General features: G+C 54.8%; 1 protein-coding gene across 6 annotated transcripts in view; it reads right to left on the bottom strand.

Annotated features, from left to right (window-relative positions):
- FAHD2A (fumarylacetoacetate hydrolase domain containing 2A) overlaps positions 1 to 22,345 on the bottom strand; it is a 134,401-nt gene that overhangs the window by 63,801 nt on the left and 48,255 nt on the right. For 5 of the 6 annotated variants that reach the window (XM_029604444.1, XM_029604445.1, XM_029604440.1 and 2 more), the window contains exons 4-5: positions 14,904 to 14,963; positions 11,883 to 12,042 (exon numbers count right to left, since the gene is read on the bottom strand). In XM_029604444.1, the coding sequence (XP_029460304.1) occupies positions 11,883 to 12,042; positions 14,904 to 14,963 (220 nt within the window). The remainder of the gene's footprint in view (positions 1 to 11,882; positions 12,043 to 14,903; positions 14,964 to 22,345) is intronic. The other variant, XM_029604443.1, reaches the window with a different exon arrangement.

Here is a 22,345-nt window from a genome sequence, read left to right as displayed (position 1 = left end):
CAAACAGCTCCCCAGCTGGAGAGGCTGGCATCCGTGGTTACGTCCATCCAAGAAGGATAGTCGTAACCACGGATGTCAACGTGGTGAAGCTTATCTGGGTTGAGCCACCAAGAGAGACTGGACCGAGCCGATTCTGTGAGAGGAAGCAGAAACCGAAACTGCTCAGAAAGTGGATTCCAGCAGGATAGTAAGACTGACTGCAAAAGCCCATGGGACCAACTCTAAGGTGTAAACCATGGAACCCAGAACTTGTAGATAATCCCAGGTTCTGGGCATGCGCATGGCCAACAGCAAGCATACTTGGGCTTGTAACTTGAGAATTCGGCCCTCGGTAGGGAACACCTTGCCCGTAGCCGTGTCGAAGAGGGCTCCCAGAAACTCCCAAGTCTGGGAGGGAACCAGATAACTCTTGGTCAGATTGACTATCCAACCCAGGGACCGTAGGAGGAACAGGACCCGATCTACTGCTTCGCAAAAGAGAGATTCCGACTTTGCACGAATCAGCCAGTCATTCAGGTAAGGGTGCACCAGGACCCCTTCCTTCCGAAGGGCCGCTGCCACCACCACCATCACCTTGGTAAAGGTCCCGGACGCCGTCGCTAGACCGAAAGGCAAGGCGCAAAACTGAAAATGTTCTCCTAGGATCATAAAGCAGAGGAACTTTTAATGGTCGGGACAAATCCCTATGTTCAGGTAAGCCTCCGTCAAGACCAGGGATGCAAGGAACTCTCCCTTGCAGACTGCCGCAATCACAAGGTCTCCATGTGAAATGTGGCACCCGAAGCCTTTTGTTCACCTTCTTCAAGTCGAGAATGGGTCTGAAGGTGCTGTCCTTCTTGGGTTCTACGAAGTAGATGGAATACCTGCCTCTTCCTCGCTCTGCAGAAGGCACTGGTACTATGGCCCCCAAGTCACGGAGGCGATGGATGGTAGCTTGCACTGCCGCCTGCTTTTGTTGAAAAGAGCATGAGGAGCTGAAGAAACTATCTCTGAGAGGCCGAGCAAATTCTAAAGCATAACCTCGACCGATTACATCCAAAACCCATCGGTCAGAGGTAATTTTGGCCCACTCCCCGACAAAGAGAGCCAGCCAGCCCCCGATGAGCGGCACTGAGGAGTAGACAGACCTCCCTTCATTGGGAAGACATTGGACCGCCCATGCCCGGGGCAGTCCCATCCCTGCTGGGCTGACGGCCGCGAAAGGACTGACCCCCACGACTGCTGTCTGGTCGGGGGTTGTCGGGCAGAAGAGCCAAAGGACCTGGATGCCTGAAATCTACAGTTTCCGCGAAAGCGCGTGCGAGAGGGAAAGGAATTCCTTGGCTTCGGCTTATCCTCGGGCAAATTGTGAACCTTATTCTTTCCCAAGGACTTGGATCATCTCCTCCAACTCCTTGCCAAACAGCAGCTTACCCTTAAAAGGTAAAGAACCCAGCTGCGCCTTGGATGAGATGTCCGCCGACCAATTCCTCAAGCAAAGGAGCCTGTGAACGGAAACCGCAGAAATCATTGTTATTGCCGAGGTTCTCAAGAGGTCATACAACGTATCGGTACTGTAGGCGACCACAGCCTCCAGCCGCTCCACCAGGACAGCCTCCGCGGCCGACAAGGATTTCTCCATCTGAAGCTGCTGTGCTCAGCGAAGGCCTGCCCCCAACATAAAACTGCTGCACATAGCAGCCCGAACCCCAAGGGTAGAGACCTCAAAAATCTTCTTGAGGTGAATCTCCAGCTTCCTATCCTGAAGATCCTTGAGTGCTGCAGCCTGGTCACAGCAGACATGGCAGCATCCACCCTAGGAAAATCTGAGAAAGTCCAGCGCTTCCTCAGGGAGCGGATACAATTTGTCCATGGTCTTGCTAACCTTCAAGCCAGCATCCGGAGTGTCCCACTCCCGGAAGAGCAGGGAGGTGAATGAGGAGTGAAAAGGAAAGGTCCGAGTGGGGCCCCTAAGGCCCAATATCACAGGATCCACTGCGCCCAGGGTCTCGCTATCAGGAGGGGCCTCAATGCTCCGCTCCTCTAAAACGGCGGGAATAAGCGGGGCCAGTGCCTCTTTATGAAACAAGCGCATCACCCTGGGGTCATCGCCGTCAACCGCTGGGAGGTCCTCTGACACTGGCTCGGGGTCGTCACCCACCCGATCTGGATCCTGGTCCACAGGCACAGCCATCAACCCGGAGTGAACCAAAGGCGGCATGCTGTTCAGGGGCACCGCAAGGGGCGAAGACCGCAAGGGACGACCAACCCGTGAGGCCCCGAGAGGATCGTGGCTCTGGGCTTTACAGAAGCTGCAGCACCCACAACCCGCGTGCCCTTAAAACGTTTGACTGCACAGAAAGAGTCCCCCTTCCGGACGCTGTGCCTGGATTTCCTGGCCTTGAACAGTTTGTGCAGGAGCCAAAGTCTGCCGAATCGGAAGACGAAGAATTGGAGGTCTCATTGGGCTCCCCAGCCGAAGAAAAATCTTCATAGGCCGCGTTTCGGCCTTCCCCGGGGCTCTCAGGCCGCAGCGACAGCAAAGGAGGGAATTCCCCCTCCCCCTCCGCGGGCCATGCGAATGTGGCCAAAAATGGCCTCCGTTCCCGCACTTAGCGGGAATGGGACCTCCGGGGATTTGTGAGCTGAAGGCAGCCTCACAGTCTCAAGGCCAGCAGGATCTTTCCCCCGTGCCCCAGTCTGGGAAGTCCCCTCCCTGCTGGAAAGGCACTCAGAGCATAGGCCGGCGCAGGAGAAGCAGGCGTGCACGCGTAGTGTCACAAGCTGAGCAGGCCGCACCATGCGTCATGGTAGCCGAGGGAGATTGCGGGTAAAGCACCGGGACGGCTGAAAAAGAAATCTTGTTGTGCGAAAATGACCGTGACAGGACAGGCAACCCCAGAAGAGCCTACCTCAGAATGGCGTTTCTCCGTCCCGGCGGCCAAACCCCTGTGTTCAGATTTTTTATTTATTTATTTTTTTTTTTTAAACACAGCGAACTTTGGCGACAGGCTCCTTACTCCCCTCGCAGGGTTAGTGAACCGGGCTCCCCGGTGTCAACCCTGGTGGCTGCAAGCAGTGAGCTTCAAGGTCTTAGATTCTCTGCTCCGATGCCTCGATACCAGGGGGGATGGTTCCCTCAGGAACTGACTACCCCCTAGGAGGCTGTAGATTAAGAGTAAAGAATTCTCTATATTTGTTGTTGTTGTTGGGTTGTTTTTCTTAAATTTGTCAGACTGCAGGATTTTGCACCTCCACCATCTGCTGGAGACAGAGAAATACTGACGGACTGCAGGTGGCACCTCATCTTAAGGGCAGAGTCAGTTAGAAACTTCTCTGCCTCTATCTGCTGGAGGGGAGGCAAAACCCAGCTGTCTGGACTGATCCGTGTATGTACAGGAAACTCCCATATACACTCACACCCCCCAGGCAGGCTCCCATTCACAACCACCCAAATCCTAGCAGGCTCCCATTCTCACACACTCTGCCAATCCCAGGAAGTCTCCCACGCACACACACACACCCTCCAGGGAGGCTCCCATTCACAAACACACCCAGCCAAGCTCCCATTCACACACGCAACCCAGGCAGGCTTCCATTCAAACACCCATCACAGGCAGCCTTCCATTCACACATACACACCCATCACAGGCTCCCTCCCATTCAAACACACACATATGCAACCCAAGCAGGCGCCCATTCGTACATCCACCCATCCCATGCAGGCTCCCATTCACACATCCATCTCAAGCAGGCTCCCATTCACACACACACACACACACACACACACACACACACACACCAGGCAGTCAGGTCCACGGGTCATTCCTCCTCCACTGCTGCTGCCAGCCTGTACCTTCTTCGTTGGGAAGAGCAGCCATTCTGCAGCTCCTCTTCATGTGCTGGCCTCAAGATAATTCAACACTTCTGGTGCTAGCACTTCCTGTATTCTCAGCGTTGAATACCGCAGGGCCAGAACATGAGGAGGAGTTGTTAGACGGGCTTCCTCTTGTGCTGTGGCCTCCTGCTACAGGTGGGGTCAGGTCCACTGGTGGCACAACAGACCTCCTTGCTTCTTCTACCACTGGTGGACCCGACTTCTTCTGCCGTCAGTGGGATTGGGTCCACTGGCGGCACGCCAGTGGGATTGGGTCCACTGGCAGCACCATGGGTCTCCTGCTTCTTCTGCCGCTGGTGAGATCAGATCCACCAGTGGCACCACGGGCCTCCACTTGTTCCGCCTCCACTTCTCCCTACTCCAGATGCCACCCTACCGGGTGTGCAACCCTGTGCAACTGCAGTTTGCACACCCGGTGGCACCGGGCCTGTAGATGGGCAGGAGTGATCCTCAATCACTCTTGCCCCACTGATGCTTTACTCTGCCATTTTGACCCTCATGGGAAGCAAATTTGAGTAGCATGAATTTTGCACATAATTTTCAGAGGGAAATGAAAATGAAAATTGGTTTTCACCTGTTGGTTGTTTTTTTTAAGCTTTACCTGAGCTCAGCCTGTCCCAGCCAAGTACAAAGCCAGTCTCTGGCTGCGGGGGGGAGGGCATATACCATCACAGCCATGCTAGTCTTCCTGTACCCGCTGCCTTTCAGCTGGTGATTGCTTACCTTGAAGATGATATTTCTGGTGGCAATTTGTTCGGCTTGAGGAGTTTCCAAGCTACAGACTCTCTCGTGCCAAGAGCCCTTGGCTCTTGGCACGAGAGAGTCTGAATCTCTCTTTTGCGAAGCAGTAGATCGGGTCCTGTTCCTCCTACGGTCCCTGGGTTGGATAGTCAATCTGACCAAGAGTTATCTGGTTCCCTCCCAGACTTGGGAGTTTCTGGGAGCCCTCTTCGACACGGCTACAGGCAAGGTGTTCCCTACCGAGGGCCGAATTCTCAAGTTACAAGCCCAAGTATGCTTGCTGTTGGCCATGCGCATGCCCAGAACCTGGGATTATCTACAAGTTCTGGGTTCCATGGTTTACTCCAGGGGCAGTTCAACTTAGGACTGTTCCTTCTTTTTTGCTGAAGGTGGTTTTGGAGTTTCATTTGAATAAGTTGATTTTTCTGCCCATGCTGGACAAAGTTAGAGATGCTCAGGAATATCATCTCTTGCGAGCTTTGGATGTCGCTTGACATCTTATGCGGTACTTGAAGGTTATTGGATCTCTCAGGAAATCTGATTGCCAGTTTTTCTCCATGGTGGAGATAGATAAGGTGAACCGGTGACACGAGCAACTATTTCCCGTTGGATAAAGGAGGTTATCAGGGCAGCCTATGTAGAGGCTGAGGTTCTTTTGCTTAAACAAGTCTCCATCACTAATCACTCTCAGGATTCAATTTTCAAAAATTCATTCAGTGGGTGAGATAACTGAACAATTTTAGGGTTAGGGTACACAGGGGAGAAAGCTCACAGGACAGAGGGAAGGGACACGGACAAAAGTAGAAAATGAAAAGAGGTATAAGGGAAGACTGCAACAAGGAGAGTGAATTGAAGATACCATAGATAATCATTCATAGTGTCGTTTGTGAGGTAAAATGAAAGCACAAAAGGGGCAGTCACTCCACTTTTCCCAAACTGTACCATTCCTCTAGTACAGTTTTGTAAATAAATTACATATATTTATTCCCAAGTTAAATCCCTTCTGAAAAAATACAGTAGTTCATTTTCTCAGAATGTTTTCTTTCACTGAAATTGTGTGGTTTACAATATAGTGATAGCCCTCCATGCAACACTCTTCTACATATAATAAACAATTTTCAAAACTGTTTGTCCAAGTAAATTGGCTTAGCTGAAAATTGCCCCTCCCCCCACCCAGCTAAACATATGCACTGAATTCCATAATGCATGTACTTTAGTCAAGTTCAAAAGAAGCATATGAGGAAAGAGCACACATGCATTTTCAAACATATGTGCATTATTTTCCCCCTAATTGGCTGCCTGCATAATAAGAGATGCAAAGTACACATGCCTTTTCTATATGCATACATTGCATGAGCTAATTTTCAAAGGCAAATGAAAATTAGTTCTTACCTGATAATTTTCGTTCCTGTAGTACCACGGATCAGTCCAGACACCTGGGTTGTGACTCCGCACCAGCAGATGGAGACAGAGCAAAACTCGACGGGCTCCCTACATATAGTAAGGTGCCACCCACAGCCCCTCAGTCGAATGTACTGTCAAAGCAAGATCAAAAATGTCCGACTAACTAACCATGAAAAACATAATGTAAACCGATTCAACACAGCACCCCGGCTGGAATCGAAAAACATCAGAACCAGCAACAAAACACAACGGCCAGTTCCGAAAAGTAAATAGTGACAATAGAACTCCAAAAAAGGAGCCAAGAATACTCAAGTGAAACGAGCGGACTCTCCCTCTATTCATCAGCAACAAGAAAACACAGACGGGTGGGAGCCTGGACTGATCCGTGGTACTACAGGAACGAAAATTATCAGGTAAGAACTAATTTTCATTTCCCTGTACGTACCCGGATCAGTCCAGACACCTGGGATGTACCAAGCCAAACCTCAAGGGTGGGAAGCAGAGAGTCCCGCTCGGAGAACACTCGCTCCAAAACCCCGAGATTCAGCTGCCTGCACATCCAGTCTATAATGTCTGGTAAAAGTATGCAACGACTTCCAGGTCGCTGCCCTACAGATTTCCTGCGTGGACACCTGAGAGACCTCCGCCCAAGACGTGGCTTGCGCCCGAGTCGAGTGAGTGCGAAGCCCCTGAGGTGCCAACTTGCCTTGCAGCAGATACGCCGAGCCAATCGCCTCTTTGAGCCAACGCGCAATGGTGGCCCGCGACGCAGCAGACCCCCTTGCGAGCCCCAGAGCAGAGAACAAACAGGTGGTCAGAAACCCGGAAAGGATTCGTAACCTCCAGATACCGAAGTAGAATCCTACGCACATCAAGTTTTCGTAAGTCCTTCGACCCCTTGTCTGTTGGCTCCACGGTCGAAAACCCCGGGAGATCCACAGACTGATTCAAGTGGAACGAGGACACCACTTTGGGCAAAAAGGACGGAACAGTCCGCAGAGACACCCCGCCTCCGTAAACCGCAAAAACGGTTCCCGACAAGACAGGGCCTGTAGCTCCGAGACGCGACGAGCGGACGTAATGGCGACCAGAAACACCGCCTTCAAAGTCAGATCTTTCAGCGTCGCCCGCTTGATCGGCTCGAACGGTGCTCCACAAAGAGCTGAAAGCACATAATTCAAATTCCAAGATGGACACGGATTTCTCACCGGCGGACGTAAATGTTTAGCCCCCCGAAGAAAACGCGTCACATCTGGGTGGCAAGCCAGGGACACCCCTTGGACCTTACCCCGAAGGCAACCAAGGGCCGCAATCTGAACCTTTAGAGTACTCCATGACAGCCCCTTCGAGAGGCCCTCTTGAAGAAAAGCTAGAACCTCAGGCACAGCAGGTCGAATGGGGTTAACCTCGTGAGAACCACACCAGTCCTCAAAAACCGTCCAGACCCGCGTGTAGGTTAAGGAGGTAGACTGTTTTCTAGCTCTCAACAACGTAGCGATCACTGCCTCGGAGTACCCCTTAGTCCTCAAGCGTGCCCTCTCAAAAGCCAAGCCGTGAGACAAAAGTGAGCCGCATCCTCCAAACAAGCGGGTCCCTGACGAAGAATGCCGGCGTCCCCGTGAAACCGAAGGGGTGGCTCCGCTGCGAGCTGGATGAGATCTGCGAACCACGGACGTCTGGGCGACTCTGGTGCCACCAAGATCACCGGCCCCAGATGCAACTCTATTCGCCGTAGCACCCTTCCGATCAGGGGCCACGGCGGGAAGACATAGAGCAGTACGTCCGCGGGCCAAGGAAGGACTAGCGCATCGACACCCTCGGCGCCCCGCTCTCTCCGTCGGCTGAAGAACCGCGGAGCCTTTGCGTTCTGCGCGGTGGCCATCAAGTCCAGGCGGGGCCGGCCCCACCTGGCACAGAGGAGACGAAACGCTACATCCAGTAGCTCCCATTCCCCCGGATCCAGGCGATGCCTGCTGAGGAAGTCCGCCTGTATGTTGTCCACGCCGGCGATGTGAGACGCTGCTAGACCGCTGAGATGGCGCTCCGCCCAGTCCATCAGCTGACTCGCCTCCACCGCCACTTGCTGGCTCCTCGTTCCTCCCTGGCGATTGATATAGGCCACCGTGGTCGCGTTGTCCGACAAGACCCGGACTGCCCGACCCCGAAGCAATGGGAGGAAGGCCCGCAAAGCCAAGGCCACCGCCCGGGTTTCCAACCGGTTGATGGACCACCGGGACTGCTGACTGGACCACAGGCCTTGCACCGAGTGCCCCCCACAGACCGCACCCCAACCAGAGAGGCTGGCGTCCGTCGTGACCACCGACCAAGTGGGCATGAGAAGAGAGACACCGCACGTCAGGTGCCTTGGACAGAGCCACCACTGCAGGCTGGTCCTGGCGCGATCTGTGAGGGGCAGGGGCCGAAGGAATTCCTCTGATACCGGCTTCCAGCGGGAAAGTAAGGCTGATTGTAACGGTCGCAGATGAGCGAACGCCCAGGGAACCAAGGCTAGCGTGGACGCCATGGAACCCAACACCATCAGGTAATCGCGTACTAGCGGGCACCGCAGGGACAGAAGGCGTTTCACCTGTCCCTGGAGCTTTACCACTCTCTCCTGAGTCAGCGACACCCGAGCACTCTCCGTGTCGAATAAGGCCCCCAGGTATTCTAACCTCTGGGTAGGCTCCAGATGACTTTTGGCCAGGTTGACTACCCAGCCCAGCGACCGCAAGAGCTGCAGGACCCTGGTAATCGCCGCTCGGCACTCCGCTTCGGATTTGGCCCGGATGAGCCAATCGTCCAAGTATGGGTGAACCAGGAGCCCCTCCCTCCGGAGCTGGGCCGCCACCACCACCATCACTTTGGTGAAAGTGCGTGGAGCCGTGGCTAGGCCGAAAGGAAGGGCCCTGAACTGGTAATGCCTGCCGAGGATGCAGAATCGCAGGTACCTGTGATAGGCCGGCTGAATTCCGATGTGTAAGTACGCCTCTGTGAGATCCAGGGACGCAAGAAATTCGCCAGGACGAACCGCAGCCACCACTGAGCGGATCGTCTCCATCTTGAAACTGGGAACACGAAGGCACTTGTTGACCCCTTTCAGGTCGAGGATGGGCCGGAAAGCGCCGTCCTTCTTGGGAACCACGAAGTAAATGGAGTACCTTCCTACGCCTCTTTGACTCGATGGCACGGGAACAATGGCGCCCAGATCTTCCAGGCGCTGAAGGGTCACTCGTACGGCTGCGCGCTTGGCGACCGCTTTGCAGGGAGAGACGAGAAACTTGTCCCACGGCAGGCGTGCAAAATCTAACGCGTAACCGTGCTTTATGACTCCGAGGACCCACTGGTCTGAGGTTATCTTGGTCCATTCCCCGTAAAACTGCACCAGCCTCGCCCCCACGTTTGGGACGGTGTCCGGAGGCCAACGCGGGGAATGAACCAGTCTCGTTTCATTGTGTCGACTTGGACCCCGATCCAGCCGAGGGTCCACCAGACCGGTTGAACTTCTTCCCTCGAAAGGACTGAGACCAGGAGGATCTGGTCGAACTCGCGCGGTAGGACGGGCCCGTCCCCGATCGCTGCGGCCTCTGACGTCGGTTAGACCGAAACCTGTTCCTGGCCAAGAAGTTAGACCGCGACCGTGGCCTGTCCTCAGGCAGCTTGAAAGCCTTATTCTCGCTGAGGAACTGCATGAGATCATCCAGTTGTTTGCCAAACAGCAACTTCCCCTTAAAGGGCAGAGATCCCAGATGCGCCTTCGACGTACCATCCGCAGACCAGTTACGAAGCCAGAGGAGGCGGCGAGCCGAGACCACTGACACCATAGCCCTAGCCGAAGTTCTCAGCAAATCGTGCATGGCATCCGCACTGTAGGCTATCACCGCCTCCAAGTGATCCGCCTGCGAGGCTTCCCCCTCTGAAAGACCAGCATTCGCTTGTAAGTTCTGGGCCCACCGAAGGCCCGCTCGTAACGCAAAATTACTGCAGATAGCCGCTCGGACTCCCAGAGCGGACACCTCGAAAACCTTTTTAAGTTGAACCTCCAACTTCCGATCCTGGATGTCTTGAAGCGCCATGGCGCCCGTGACAGGGATGGTAGATCTCTTGGTGACCGCCGACACCGCCGTGTCCACGCGAGGGAGGCGCAGCAATTCGAGAAAGTCCTCCGGCAGAGGATACAACTTGTCCATGGCCTTGGTCACTTTAAGGCCCAATTCCGGGGTATCCCACTCTCGGAACAGTATGTCAGAGGCCGAGAAATGAAACGGGAATGCCACCGCAGGTCCGGCGAGAACGAGGAGGACCGGATCCATATTTGCGGTCTGACGGACCTCGACTGGTGGAGCCTCCACGCCAAGCTCCTCCAGGATCGCTGGGATAAGCGGAGAGAGCTCCTCCCTCTTAAAAAGGCACACGACCTTGGGGTCATCCTCATCCCCCGCCAGCGTACCTTTTCCTGCGCCTGGCGGTGCAGGACTCGGGTCATCGGGCCCCTCAGGCCCTCCCGCGGCCCCCGAGGCCGAATGTTCCTCCTCTGAGGAATTAGACTCTGTGTCAGACTCCTGAGGGACGCCCCGTGCCGGTCTCTTCCCCTGGGGTGGACCCGGCGAGCCCCTGGTCCGGCCTGCCCTTCTCTTGGAGTGCGGGCATCCCTCTCCGCCACCTGAGGTTCCCCCGGAGTTGCGCCGCGACTTCTTATACTTCGCTAATTTTTTTAACAACAGAGCAAAATCGTCGGAGAAGGAATCCTCCGAATCCGAGGATCCCTCCCCCGAGGATAGCTGTCCCGCTTGCAGGGCCTCCCGGGGTTCCCCCCCTGCGGCCCGCGGCTGAGGAGAGAGCGGAGGTGGCTGGCCGCCATTATCCAAAGCCCTCCTCATGGCCGCCATTCCCGCGCTGAGCGGGAACGGATCAGGGCCAGCAGCAGCAGCACCCCCGGCGCGCGGCGGCGAACGGGACGAGCGGGAACGGCCGCCCCGACCTCCCCCCGACGGTCCCTCGCCCCCGGCAAGACACCCGGAACAAACACCGACCGGCATCGCGGGCCCTCAAAGAAAATAAAATTTGCCGCACAGAAGGACAGAAGAAGCCCGGGTCCCCCCTCCCGAACGAGCTGCCGAAGAAAGGGAGAGCCGGCGCGAATCAAAACAAGTAAAAACTGGTTTTTTTCTTTGGTTTTTTTTTTACTTAGCCGCTGTCCAGGTGCTGATGCTCCCGCTCCACCGGGGGTGAACCGGGCTCCCCGGTGTCACCCCCGACACTGCTGCCTGGCACGGCTGGGTCCTCGACCCACAGCAGCGGGCTCAACAAGGGGGGGATGGTCCCCTCAGGACCTTCCCAACCCCCCTGGGAGATAACTCAGACGGGAGCTTCTCCTGTGAAAAATAAAAAACCTGTTCTTCCTTTTTTTTTTTTTTAATTGGCAAAGGATTACCCAATGTTCCACTACTATTTCTACTGTTTTTTGTTTTTTTTTAAACCTGACTAACTAAAAACCCGCAGATTACAGACTGTGGGTGGACCTGCCCCATCTGCTGGAGACAGAGTAAGACTGAGGGGCTGTGGGTGGCACCTTACTATATGTAGGGAGCCCGTCGAGTTTTGCTCTGTCTCCATCTGCTGGTGCGGAGTCACAACCCAGGTGTCTGGACTGATCCGGGTACGTACAGGGAAACGACCCAGGTGGTTTGCCTTTTAAAATTAGCTGCAATGTACATGCAGACAAAAGGCTGGTCAATATTACTCCAGTAGTTCACAGGGAGACAGATGCAATCATCTTTCAGTTACACAAAAAAATCAAATGTACTTATGAAGCAGCATGTTCTTACTATACATCTATGTACTCCAGCCCTCTTTGCTGTACCTGATAAGGAGTCTTTGGTAACTATGGCTGGGCCAAGAGGGCAAAATGTGTCAAAGGTTTTGCTCAGAAGCCATTGATTTCCATTTTTCATCTGCCAGTCTCTGGCAGTGACATCATGGGCCACGGTGAAGCCAATTACATGATCCATAGCCTCATCTTCCTACAGGGCAAAAAGGGTCTCAAATAAATAGACATAATCCAGCACAAAGACTCACAATAAAAGGGACAGAAAAAATCTGCATAAAAATATACAAGAAAGACAGAAAGGACCCAGTGCAATAATTACAAGAGAATTAGACAGACAACAAAAAAGGAATGGCACAAGCATCAGTTGTGAGTGCCCGGCTTACAACATTATAGAGTGAGCAGGGTCCCCCGTGTACTGTAGTTCTATGACTATAGCAACTGCCATAGAGTTTGCCTTTTATCACAAAACAGTGGCAAACATTTCATCGGCCACTGCTGATGCCTTCCTCCCACCACCAGTCTTACTGCAGAGCTCACAATCAGGCCGATACAGTAAAGTGCGGCCGCAATTACCCCGTTTCTAACCCGCTTTGTACCCGCAATTTGGCCGCATAAGTCCAACCCACGATTCACTATCCCTTTTAACCAATCCTTACTGCTTCTTTAAATCAATGGGTAACCCTTTCCGCCCGCGGCATGTATATGATATGTAAACGCTCCGATTAGCTATTCCCTCCCATACAGTAACGTGCGCCCTGACTATCGCCTTTTTAACCTGCAGTGCTGCGTCTTTAACCTGCTAAATTACCGCCTACCCTTACCCCTGCGTTAGAGGGTAGGCGGTAAAGTTTGCCCGTGAAATTTCACGGGCAAACTTTCCCCCAGCCCCCGCTCACCTGCCCTGGCCGCGTCCATGGGTGCGGGTCTCCCGTACGAGCCCACGCTGACAAGGACAGGGACATTGACTCACAAATGTCCCTTCACTTTCTCTTTCAGCATGCCTTCTCCCGCTTTGGCTCACAACCCTTCACTGCATTCCTTCTTCCGCTTTGGCTCATGTTGTCCCTTCATTTTCTCTTTCAGCATTCCTTCTCCCGCTTCAGCAGCCCGGGGTGGATTGGGCGCTCTCCGCGAGGCGGCTTCCAACAGCCCCCGCCGGCGAAGATGCATGAACGGATGTCTGTACTTCCAATTTGGGCACTCAAGGCACCTTCGCTGGCTTGAGCGCCCAAATGGGACGTACAGGCGGTGCGAGCTCATCATGCCAAAAAAATTGCACCGGCAGGCAACTGGAAGATTGCCAGAGCGGCGGCTCCCCTACCTTTCCTGCATGCGGGGCAGCTCCGGCTCGCCTGCCTGCCTCCCTCCGTTCCGCCGCTCACTGCCTCCCCAGCACCATCTTGTAGCTTGTGTCGTCACCCCTGACCCTTGAGCGCCCAAACGCCGGCGAAGGTGCATGAACGCACGTCCAATTTGGGCGCTCAAGCAGCGAAGGCGCATGAGCGAACGCCGTGACCTCGGAGGTCCATCTGGGCACTCGGGGCACGGTGTGCGCTCATGCGCCTTCGCTGCTTGAGCGCCCAAATTGGACGTGCGTCCATGCACCTTTGCCAGTGGGTCTGCTGGAAGCCACTTTCGCCGCCGGTTGCCCCCGGGAGGCAGGGGAGCCGCGGTAGGCGCCTCGGGAGGAGGGGAGAGAGGACTGGGGCTGCTGGAAGCATGCAGTAAGTTTACTTTTGTTACAATTTCTATTTTCTTAACACGTCGAGTCGATTTTCGCCCTGCGCCTTGCTTCGGGGGGGGGGGGGGGGGGGGGGAGAGAGAGGACTGGCAATCCACGATGCCCGAGCGTAGGAGAACCATCCACTTCCTGGTACCTGTCATTTCAAATGTCATTTGAAATGACAGGTACCAGCGCACCCATTTTATTGTATAGGCGCTGTATAGCACTCTATACAGTAAAATGGATTGCGCTTCATGGATGCTTCTTGGACGTGCTTTGGACGCGGCTTGCATTTGCATGCCATTTAAATACTGTATCGAGCGGTATGTGATCCGAACTGTATGCGTGGCAAACAAGGTTGCGCCCGGCACAACCGCACTCTTTCTACTGCGTCCTTATTATATCGGCCTGAATAAACAGAAGCAGGCGGCAGGAAGGAGGGATCCAAAGGAGGGAGAAACTATGGAAACGAAGGGATGAGAGACTTGAGGGAAGTGAGGACCATAGAGAGGTAGATAAAAGATTGAAGTGGAATGGAGAGAAGGAAAGAATAAGCCTGGACAGGAGTTAAGGGTGAATCTGTGTAGGAAGAGGAGGAAGGGGAGACAGAAGGATAATAGATTGTAGAGGTGGGTTAGGGAGAGGATAAGGATGAGAGACATGTGGAAGGGAAGAGATAGATGAGAGACCAGACAAAGGAAGGGATGGTGGGGTGAGAGACAAAGCGGAAGGAAGACAAGGGATGTGACCCACATAGTGCTATAGAAATGTGAAGTAGTAGTAGTAAGTAGGAAAGGGGAGATGGAGGGAAAGAAAGTGAGATGAAGGGAGAAAAGCATATTCTTGGGGATGGAAACAGGTAAAAAGAGAAGAGGCAACTTTGGAAGGTAGAGATACAAGTTATAGCAAGAGATGAAAGATTTAAAAGGAGAAAGGAAAAGAAGTGGGGGAAGAAAGAAATATTGATTGCTACTGAACCTCAAACCCTGCGCCTCAGAACATTTTAACCTGCAGTCAAACTACAAAATGCTGCAGAGAAACTAGAGCCTTGAAAGCAAGCAATGCCATCTCTTCACTATAAGGATGGAATTTCCATCTCACTGCAGACAGAGGATATAAAAAAAGGCCCAAGAATTCACACCCCCAATCAAGTCAGAAGAAGCACTTACATGCCCAAACAGCTGAAAGGAACTCATGTCCCTAATCAGGAGTGGAGAGAGGGAGGAAGAACTCATACCAACAGCAGAGAAAGGTATGAGGATAAGTAGGGGAGGCAGCTAAGAGAAGACTACTCACAGAGTACAGAAGAGTACTACATACAGAGAATTTACCTTGATATATTTCCCTTTCTTCCCAATAATGAAAGCCAGCTCCACTTCCCAGTCCACCTGCTAAAAAGCACAGGAAGCGATACTCATGTCAGAAACACTAATATGTTATGGGGCCACACTGACCCACCAATGCCAAGGGGAAGGGATGCAGGCCAGAGGCTGAGCGGAGAGGGCTATATGATTAAGATGGAAACTTTGGGAGGGGGGAAAGGAGATGGGTAAAGGTCACATACCCGTGACTGGGAAGGGGAGAGCCAGGACTGCAGGACTGAAGCTGAGGCTGGGGGGGCCCACACAGGGAGGTCAATAGACATGAAGCAGAGATTAGAAGCATGGGTTGCAAGCCCCAGGCTGGGATGGGGGAGAGAAAGCAAGGTTGCTTACCTATAATGGGTATTCTTCAAAGACAGCAGAATAACAGTCCACACATATGGGTGACATTATCAACAGCAGCCCAGGATGGAGGACTTTTAAGCTCCGAGAAGGGTAATTTTCACAATTTTTTCTGCAGTTAAATAGGCATTTCCCTTGTGAAAAAGCCCTTTGCAAATTGCCCCCTCGCTACTGGTAAATATAAGTGTACTGGTCATGGCACGCATACTTGTAACTTTCCATAAAAATGGACTGGGTTAGGTCAGGGGAAGGAAATGATGAATGGGATTTCATTTTGAAGTCCCTGTGTGTATTTTCACATGGCTAATTTGTGAGAATTCATGTCACCATCCTAGAGGAGGGCCCCTTCAGTCCTATAGACTAGCTTCTAGTAAAAAAAATCTCCTCCTAGGGGAAGTGGGCAGGTTTGTGTGGGCAAAATCTCCTCCTAGGGGAAGTGGGCAGGTAACAGGTAAGCAATCTTGTTTCCTACGAGGACAAGCAGGATAATAGTCTGCACATGTGATATTTCCCAACTATGAGTTGTCCCCTAACAGAAAAAGAGATAAACAAGGCAAACAAAAGAAAATTATTACTCACCTGCTAATTTTCGTTCCTGTAGTACCATGGATCAGTCCAGACCATGGGTTATGTCCCCAATCCAGCAGATGGAGTCAGCCAAAGCTTTGAGGGGGCGTCACCATAAGTAGAACTACCCCCTCTGCAGGAGTTCAGTATCGAGTATATCAAAGCCCGAGTAGAAAAACCCGAACCCCCTCATTGAATCAAGTTTATAGAAAATTGGCAACAACCAGCCATGGAACTGTAACAACAGACTAACAATGGGCGTCCTACAACGTGTAGGAGGCTGCAGAGACAACAATTCAACTTGTGAGGCGCTGGGACAACAGTGAAAAACTGACAAGTGGTGAAGTACAGATACCCTTACCGTTCCCACGAGCAAGGTGAAGCAGGAGTAGAAACCCAAGAGCGGTGGGCGTCTGGACTGATCCATGGTACTACAGGAACGAAAATTAGCAGGTGAGTAATAATTTTCTTTTCCCTGTACGTACCTGGATCAGTCCAGACCGTGGGATGTACCCAAGCTTCCCTAAATCGGGTGGGGTCCTGCGAGGCCTGCTCGGAGAACCTGTTCACCAAAATGTCCCGTGACTGAAGAGGCGAGGTGTAGGCGGTAATGCCTCGCGAACGTGTGCAACGACTTCCAGGTAGCCGCCCGACAGATCTCCTGGGATGAGACCGAGCGAACCTCCGCCCAGGAGGCCGCCTGAGACCTTGTAGAATGCGCTACAATGCCAGGCGGAGGCGTCCGCCCCGCCCCAACATAGGAAGCGGCAATACCCGCCTTCAGCCATCTCGCAATGGTTGTCTTGGAGGCCTGGGAGCCTTTCTTCGGACCGGACCAAAGGACAAACAGATGGTCGGAAGTCCGGAACTCGTTGGTAGCCTCCAGATATATACGCAGCGTGCGTTGAACATCCAAGAGTCGGAGAGCCTTCGGCTCGTAGGCGGAGAAGGACGGCAACTCCACCGTCTGGTTCACATGAAAAGCAGAGACCACCTTCGGTAGGAAGGAAGGAACGGTGCGGATCGAGACCCCAGAGTCGGAGAACCGGAGGTAGGGTTCCCTGCACGACAGCGCTTGTAGCTCTGATATACGCCGAGCGGAACAGATCGCCACCAGAAATACCGCCTTGAGAGTGAGATCCTTGAGTGTCGCAGTGCGCAAAGGCTCGAACGGAGGCCCCGACAGGGCCCGCAGCACCAGGTTGAGACTCCAGGAGGGACAAGGATCCCGTAGCGGAGGCGCTTGACACCCTTGAGGAACCGAGCAATGTCCGTGTGCTGCAAGAGAGAACCTCCATCACGCAACAACGAACCAAGAGCGGCAACTTGGACTCTCACCGAGTTGTAGGCTAGTCCCTTGTCCACCCCGTCTTGCAGGAACTGAAGGATCTGAGGGACCGAAGCCGTCGTGGGGCTGGTGTCCTGGCTGGCGCACCACAGCTCGAACACCTTCCAGACGCGAACGTAGGCCACCGACGTGGACGTCTTGCGCGCCCGCAGCAACGTGGATATTACCGCCTCCGGGTAGCCCCTGCGCCGGAGGCGTCGCCTCTCAAAAGCCAGGCCGCAAGACAGAAGAGTTCTGCCTGCTCGAAAAATACCGGGCCCTGGTGTAAGAGGAAGGGGAGGTGCCCCAGCCTGATCGGGCCGTCGACCACCAGCTGCAGCAGGTCTGCGAACCAGGGTCGCCTGGGCCATTCCGGGACGACGAAGATCACAGCCCCCGGATGCCCTTCTATTCTGCGGAGCATCCGTCCCACTAGGGGCCACGGCGGAAATGCGTAGAGCAGCAGATGTGCCGGCCATGGGAGTGCCAGGGCGTCCACCCCCTCCGCACTGCGTTCTCTTCGCCGGCTGAAGAAGCGGGGAGCCTTGGCGTTTAGCGCGGATGCCATCAGATCTAGGTGGGGGGCCCCCCACCGATGGACGAGGAGCTGCATCGCCTCGTCGGACAGAGACCACTCCCCGGGATCCAGCCGTTGGCGACTGAGGAAGTCCGCTTGAACATTGTCCACTCCGGCGATGTGTGACGCTGCCAGCCGGACGAGATGACGCTCCGCCCATTGCATGAGCAGCGCTGCTTCCAGCGCGACCTGTGGGCTGCGCGTGCCTCCTTGGCGATTGATGTAGGCCACGGTGGTCGCGTTGTCCGATAGCACTCTGACCTCGCGGTTTCGGAGGAGCGGGAGAAAGTGCCGCAGGGCGAGCCTGACCGCCCTGGTCTCCAGACGGTTGATGGACCACGTCGCCTCCACCGCCGACCACGTTCCTTGCGTGGCGCTGCGATCGCAGACCGCGCCCCAGCCCGCTAGACTGGCATCGGTGGTTACCACCACCCAATCCGGTAAGTCGAGGGACACGCCTCGGGCTAGGTTCGCCGGATCCAACCACCAGTCCAGACTGTCCCTGGCCTTCTGAGGAAGTGGAAGAATCATCTGGTAGTCCTGCGATACCGGCTTCCAACGGGAGAGGAGCGCCCACTGTAAGGGCCGGAAATGCGCAAACGCCCAGGGGACCATATCGATGGTGGATCCCATCACCCCCAGGAGTTGCAGGTAATCCCAGGAGGTGGGTTCCAGTAACGCAGAGAATCGTCGTATGTGATCCCGCAAAGAGAGCGCTTTGTCCTGTCGCAAGAAGACCTTGCCCAGCCAGGTGTCGAAGGTCGCCCCCAAGAAATCCAAGCGCTGTGAGGGTACGAGGGAGCTCTTGGAAAAGTTCACCACCCATCCCAGGGAATGCAGGAACTGTACCACCCTGGACACGGCTGCCTGGCCTTGGGTGAACGACTTCGCGCGAATGAGCCAATCGTCTAGATAGGGATGAACCAGGATACCCTCCCTCCGGAGAGCCGCAGCCACGACTATCATGATCTTGGTGAAGGTACGTGGTGCCGTCGCCAGTCCGAACGGGAGAGCTATGAACTGGAAGTGCTGGTCCAGTATCTTGAATCGCAGAAGATGATGATGATCCGGCCGAATGGGGATGTGTAAGTAAGCCTCCGTGAGGTCCAAGGAGGCAAGGAACTCCCCCCGATGCACTGCTGCGATCACCGACCGCAGCGTTTCCATGCGAAAACGGAGCACTCGAAGGGACTTGTTGACCTCCTTGAGATCCAGAATGGGCCGAAAGGACCCGTCCTTCTTTGGCACAACGAAGTAGATTGAATAGTGGCCCAAGCCCACCTCTCCGAAGGGCAGCGGGCCGCAATAGCGCCTATCTCCTGAAGCCTGTTCAGCGTTGACTGAACCGCTTGCCGCTTGAGGGCCGAGCCACAAGGGGAAAATACGAAACGAATGTTCGGTGGCCGGACAAATTCCAATGCGTAACCCTGCTTTACGGTGTCCAAGACCCACTGGTCTGAGGTAATCCGCGCCCACTCCCTGTAGAAAAACTTCAGCCGCCCCCCGATCCTGGGGACGGCGGAGTGGGCGCCTCTGGCATCATTGTGAGGACTTGGGGGAGGGGTTACCTGTCCCGAGAGCGGGGCGCACGGGCCTGCGGCCGCGAAAGGAGCGCGACCAGGGCTGGGACCGGGGAGCGGGCGGCCTGGAGCCCCCCGGCCTGTAGTTCCTGTAACGCCGCTGCGCTCTGGCTCTAGTCCGGGACGAAGCGAACGCCCGGGAAGGGCGATATCTATCCTCCGGGAGGCGGTGAACCGCATTTTCCCCAAGCGACTTGATGAGCTGGTCCAGATCTTCCCCAAAGAGGAACTTACCCCTGAAGGGCAGGGAGCCCAGACTCGACTTGGAAGACGTATCTGCCGCCCAGTTGCGAAGCCACAGCAGCCGCCTGGCCGCCACCCACCGAGACCATAGCCCTTGCCTGGACGCGGAACAGGTCATACGAGGCATCCGCCCCGTACGCCACTGCAGCTTCTAACCTGTCCGCCTGGGCGGCCTCCGCCGCTGGCAGGTCCTGGGAGGTGAGAAGTTGTTGAACCCACAGGAGGCTTGCCCGCTGGGCGAGTGAACTGCACATCGCTGCTCTCATACCCAGCGCGGAGACCTCGAAGACTCTTTTCAGGAAGATCTCCAATTTGCGATCTTGCGTATCCCGCAAGGCCGTGCCCCCTGTCACCGGTATTGTCGTCCTCTTTGTGACCGCCGAGACTGCGGAGTCAACTCTCGGAACCTTGATGAGATCCAGGAAGTCTTGTGGTAGCGGGTACAGCCGTTCCATGGCACGACCCACCTTCAGAGACGCTTCGGGGGTATCCCATTCCCTCGTGAGGAGCTGCAGGAACGAGTCGTGAATGGGAAAAGCCCGCGCCCTCGGGCGCAGGGCCGCCAGGACCGGATCTCCTTTCTTCGAGGATGTGACCACCGCCGGCGCTACTGGAGCAGGCGGGTCAGGCGGCGGATCCAGATCCAGCTCCTGAATGATGCGTGGAATGAGCTCGTCCAGCTCTTCCCTCTGGAAGAGGCGCAGCGTACGCGGGTCGTCTCCCTCCGTCGTGGCGTCCCCTTGCCCCAGATCCATGACGTCCGGATCAGTGTCCACTGGGTCCGGCGCCGCTCCCCCTGTCGCTGGCGAAACCCGAGCACGTGCGGGAAGGCGCGGGGCCCCCGCTCCCGCCGCAACGGGGGGGGCCTGAGCCGCAGGCGAGGTCCGGCATGTCTTGGCAGGGGGGGGGGTCCACCGGTGCATCCAGACCCTGCAGGTATGCCGTGTGCATAAGCAGGACAAACTCCGGGGAAACCCCGGTCTCGCCGCGGGGGCTCTGGAGGGGGGCACGTCTGCGCTCTCCCGCCCCTGCGGGCCTTGCTCCGGCAGCAAGGTCGGGGGCGAATCCGGCTCCGACTCCCTGTCAGTCGACCTCTCCTGAGATACTTCGGGGCGCCGAGTGTTCAAGATGGCCGCCGTTCCCGCCAGGCCTGGGGGAGGGGCCCGCCCCCGGCGCCCGGGCAGAGGAGCGAGAAAAGAGAAATCGGCGACGGGCTGTGAGGTGCCTTCCCCCCCGGGAAGGCACCGGGCACAGATGCCCTCCCTGGAGATGCGGGACCCCGGTTCGCCGCAAGCCGCGCAGCGCGTCGGCCGCGGCATCGTATCGCCGAAAAAACCGCGAAAAACGAAAGTTCACAAAAAGAATAAAAAAGTGAGGCTCGGGGTCCCGCGAGTCGAAACGCCGCCGCCGCGGGGGGGCCCGATGGCCTGCACTGCCCGCCGACGTGAGGAGTAAGACGGCGCGGGGGGGCCCTCCTGGCCGCACTACCCGCCAAAAACAAAAACCTGCCTGCCTGCCTTCTCGAGCTGCCCACGAGGCGCTCAAGATGGCCGCTGTCAGTGTGGCAAGCGCGGAGAGGCCGGTGCTGCCGGCCTCCGCGAGGTACCAGGGGTGTTTGGGGAGCTGAAAGGCAAAAGAAACACCAACTTACCCCGTCTGTAGAATAGAAAAGAGAAGACACAAACAGAGGGTAAGCCCCGCCTCCCCAAAGCTGAACCCCTCAATTAGTTAATTAACCCAATCAAATATTTTTTTTTTATTTTTTTTTTAAAGAAACTTGATTCAAACCTGATTCAAAATAAATAGGCAATAGCCCAAGAAAAATCAGTCAAAGACAAAGTTAAAAGCTTATGCTGAATTGGGAGCACTCCAAATTCCCTACTCGCATCTGCTGGAGTCAGAAGATACTGAACTCCTGCAGAGGGGGTAGTTCTACTTATGGTGACGCCCCCTCAAAGCTTTGGCTGACTCCATCTGCTGGATTGGGGACATAACCCACGGTCTGGACTGATCCAGGTACGTACAGGGAACTGAGAGAATCCCAATATGTATTTTATCAAGCTTTTTTTTTTTTTATGAGTGGCGACCTGAAATAATAAAAATATGCACAGGGTTAGGGGGAAGTTGGAGTTTGGTTCTACCCATAAGAGAGACCCAGGAGGACAGACTACCCAAATTACTGTCATGCAGGGAGGTAATGTCCAACCAATAATGGGATGCGAATGTGTGGCCTGAGCTTCATTTCATTTATTAAAATTTATTAAATCGCTTAACACAAAAGGTCTAAGCGATTTACAATAAAACATACATAAAGCAATTTAAATAATACATATAGAAATAAAAAACAATACATGAGAGAGATCACGTGACCCGCTGACGAGAGAGGATGTAATCTCCCGTCGCGGAGCTTGGGCCTAAGATTTACCCCCCATCCAATCTCATCTGTGGTTCCCGGCTCAAATCTCTCACGCCAGGAAATACTGGGGCACTGCCCGACCAAACCGGAGTTTAACCGATGGCGACCCGGGTCGGCAAGAAGGAGAAGGAAAAGGAGAAAGATCGGGAGAAGGCCCGCTCGCCCGATGTAAACCCGGAAGTGGGGCCCGGGATGGTGGAACAAGGAGCGACAGCGCCGGCATCGGCAGCGGAACTGACGGCGGCGGTTCTCGCAGCGCTTACCCCCGAACTGCAAAAAATTTCTGAACAGCTGAAGGACTTGAACGCAGGCATGGCGGCCATAGATCGCCGATTTGCA

This window comes from Rhinatrema bivittatum, chromosome 5 (genome assembly GCF_901001135.1).
Source record: "Rhinatrema bivittatum chromosome 5, aRhiBiv1.1, whole genome shotgun sequence".
NCBI lineage: Eukaryota > Metazoa > Chordata > Amphibia > Gymnophiona > Rhinatrematidae > Rhinatrema > Rhinatrema bivittatum.
The sequence above is the reverse complement of the archived record's forward strand: the minus strand, read 5'-3'. Positions and strand labels throughout refer to the sequence as shown.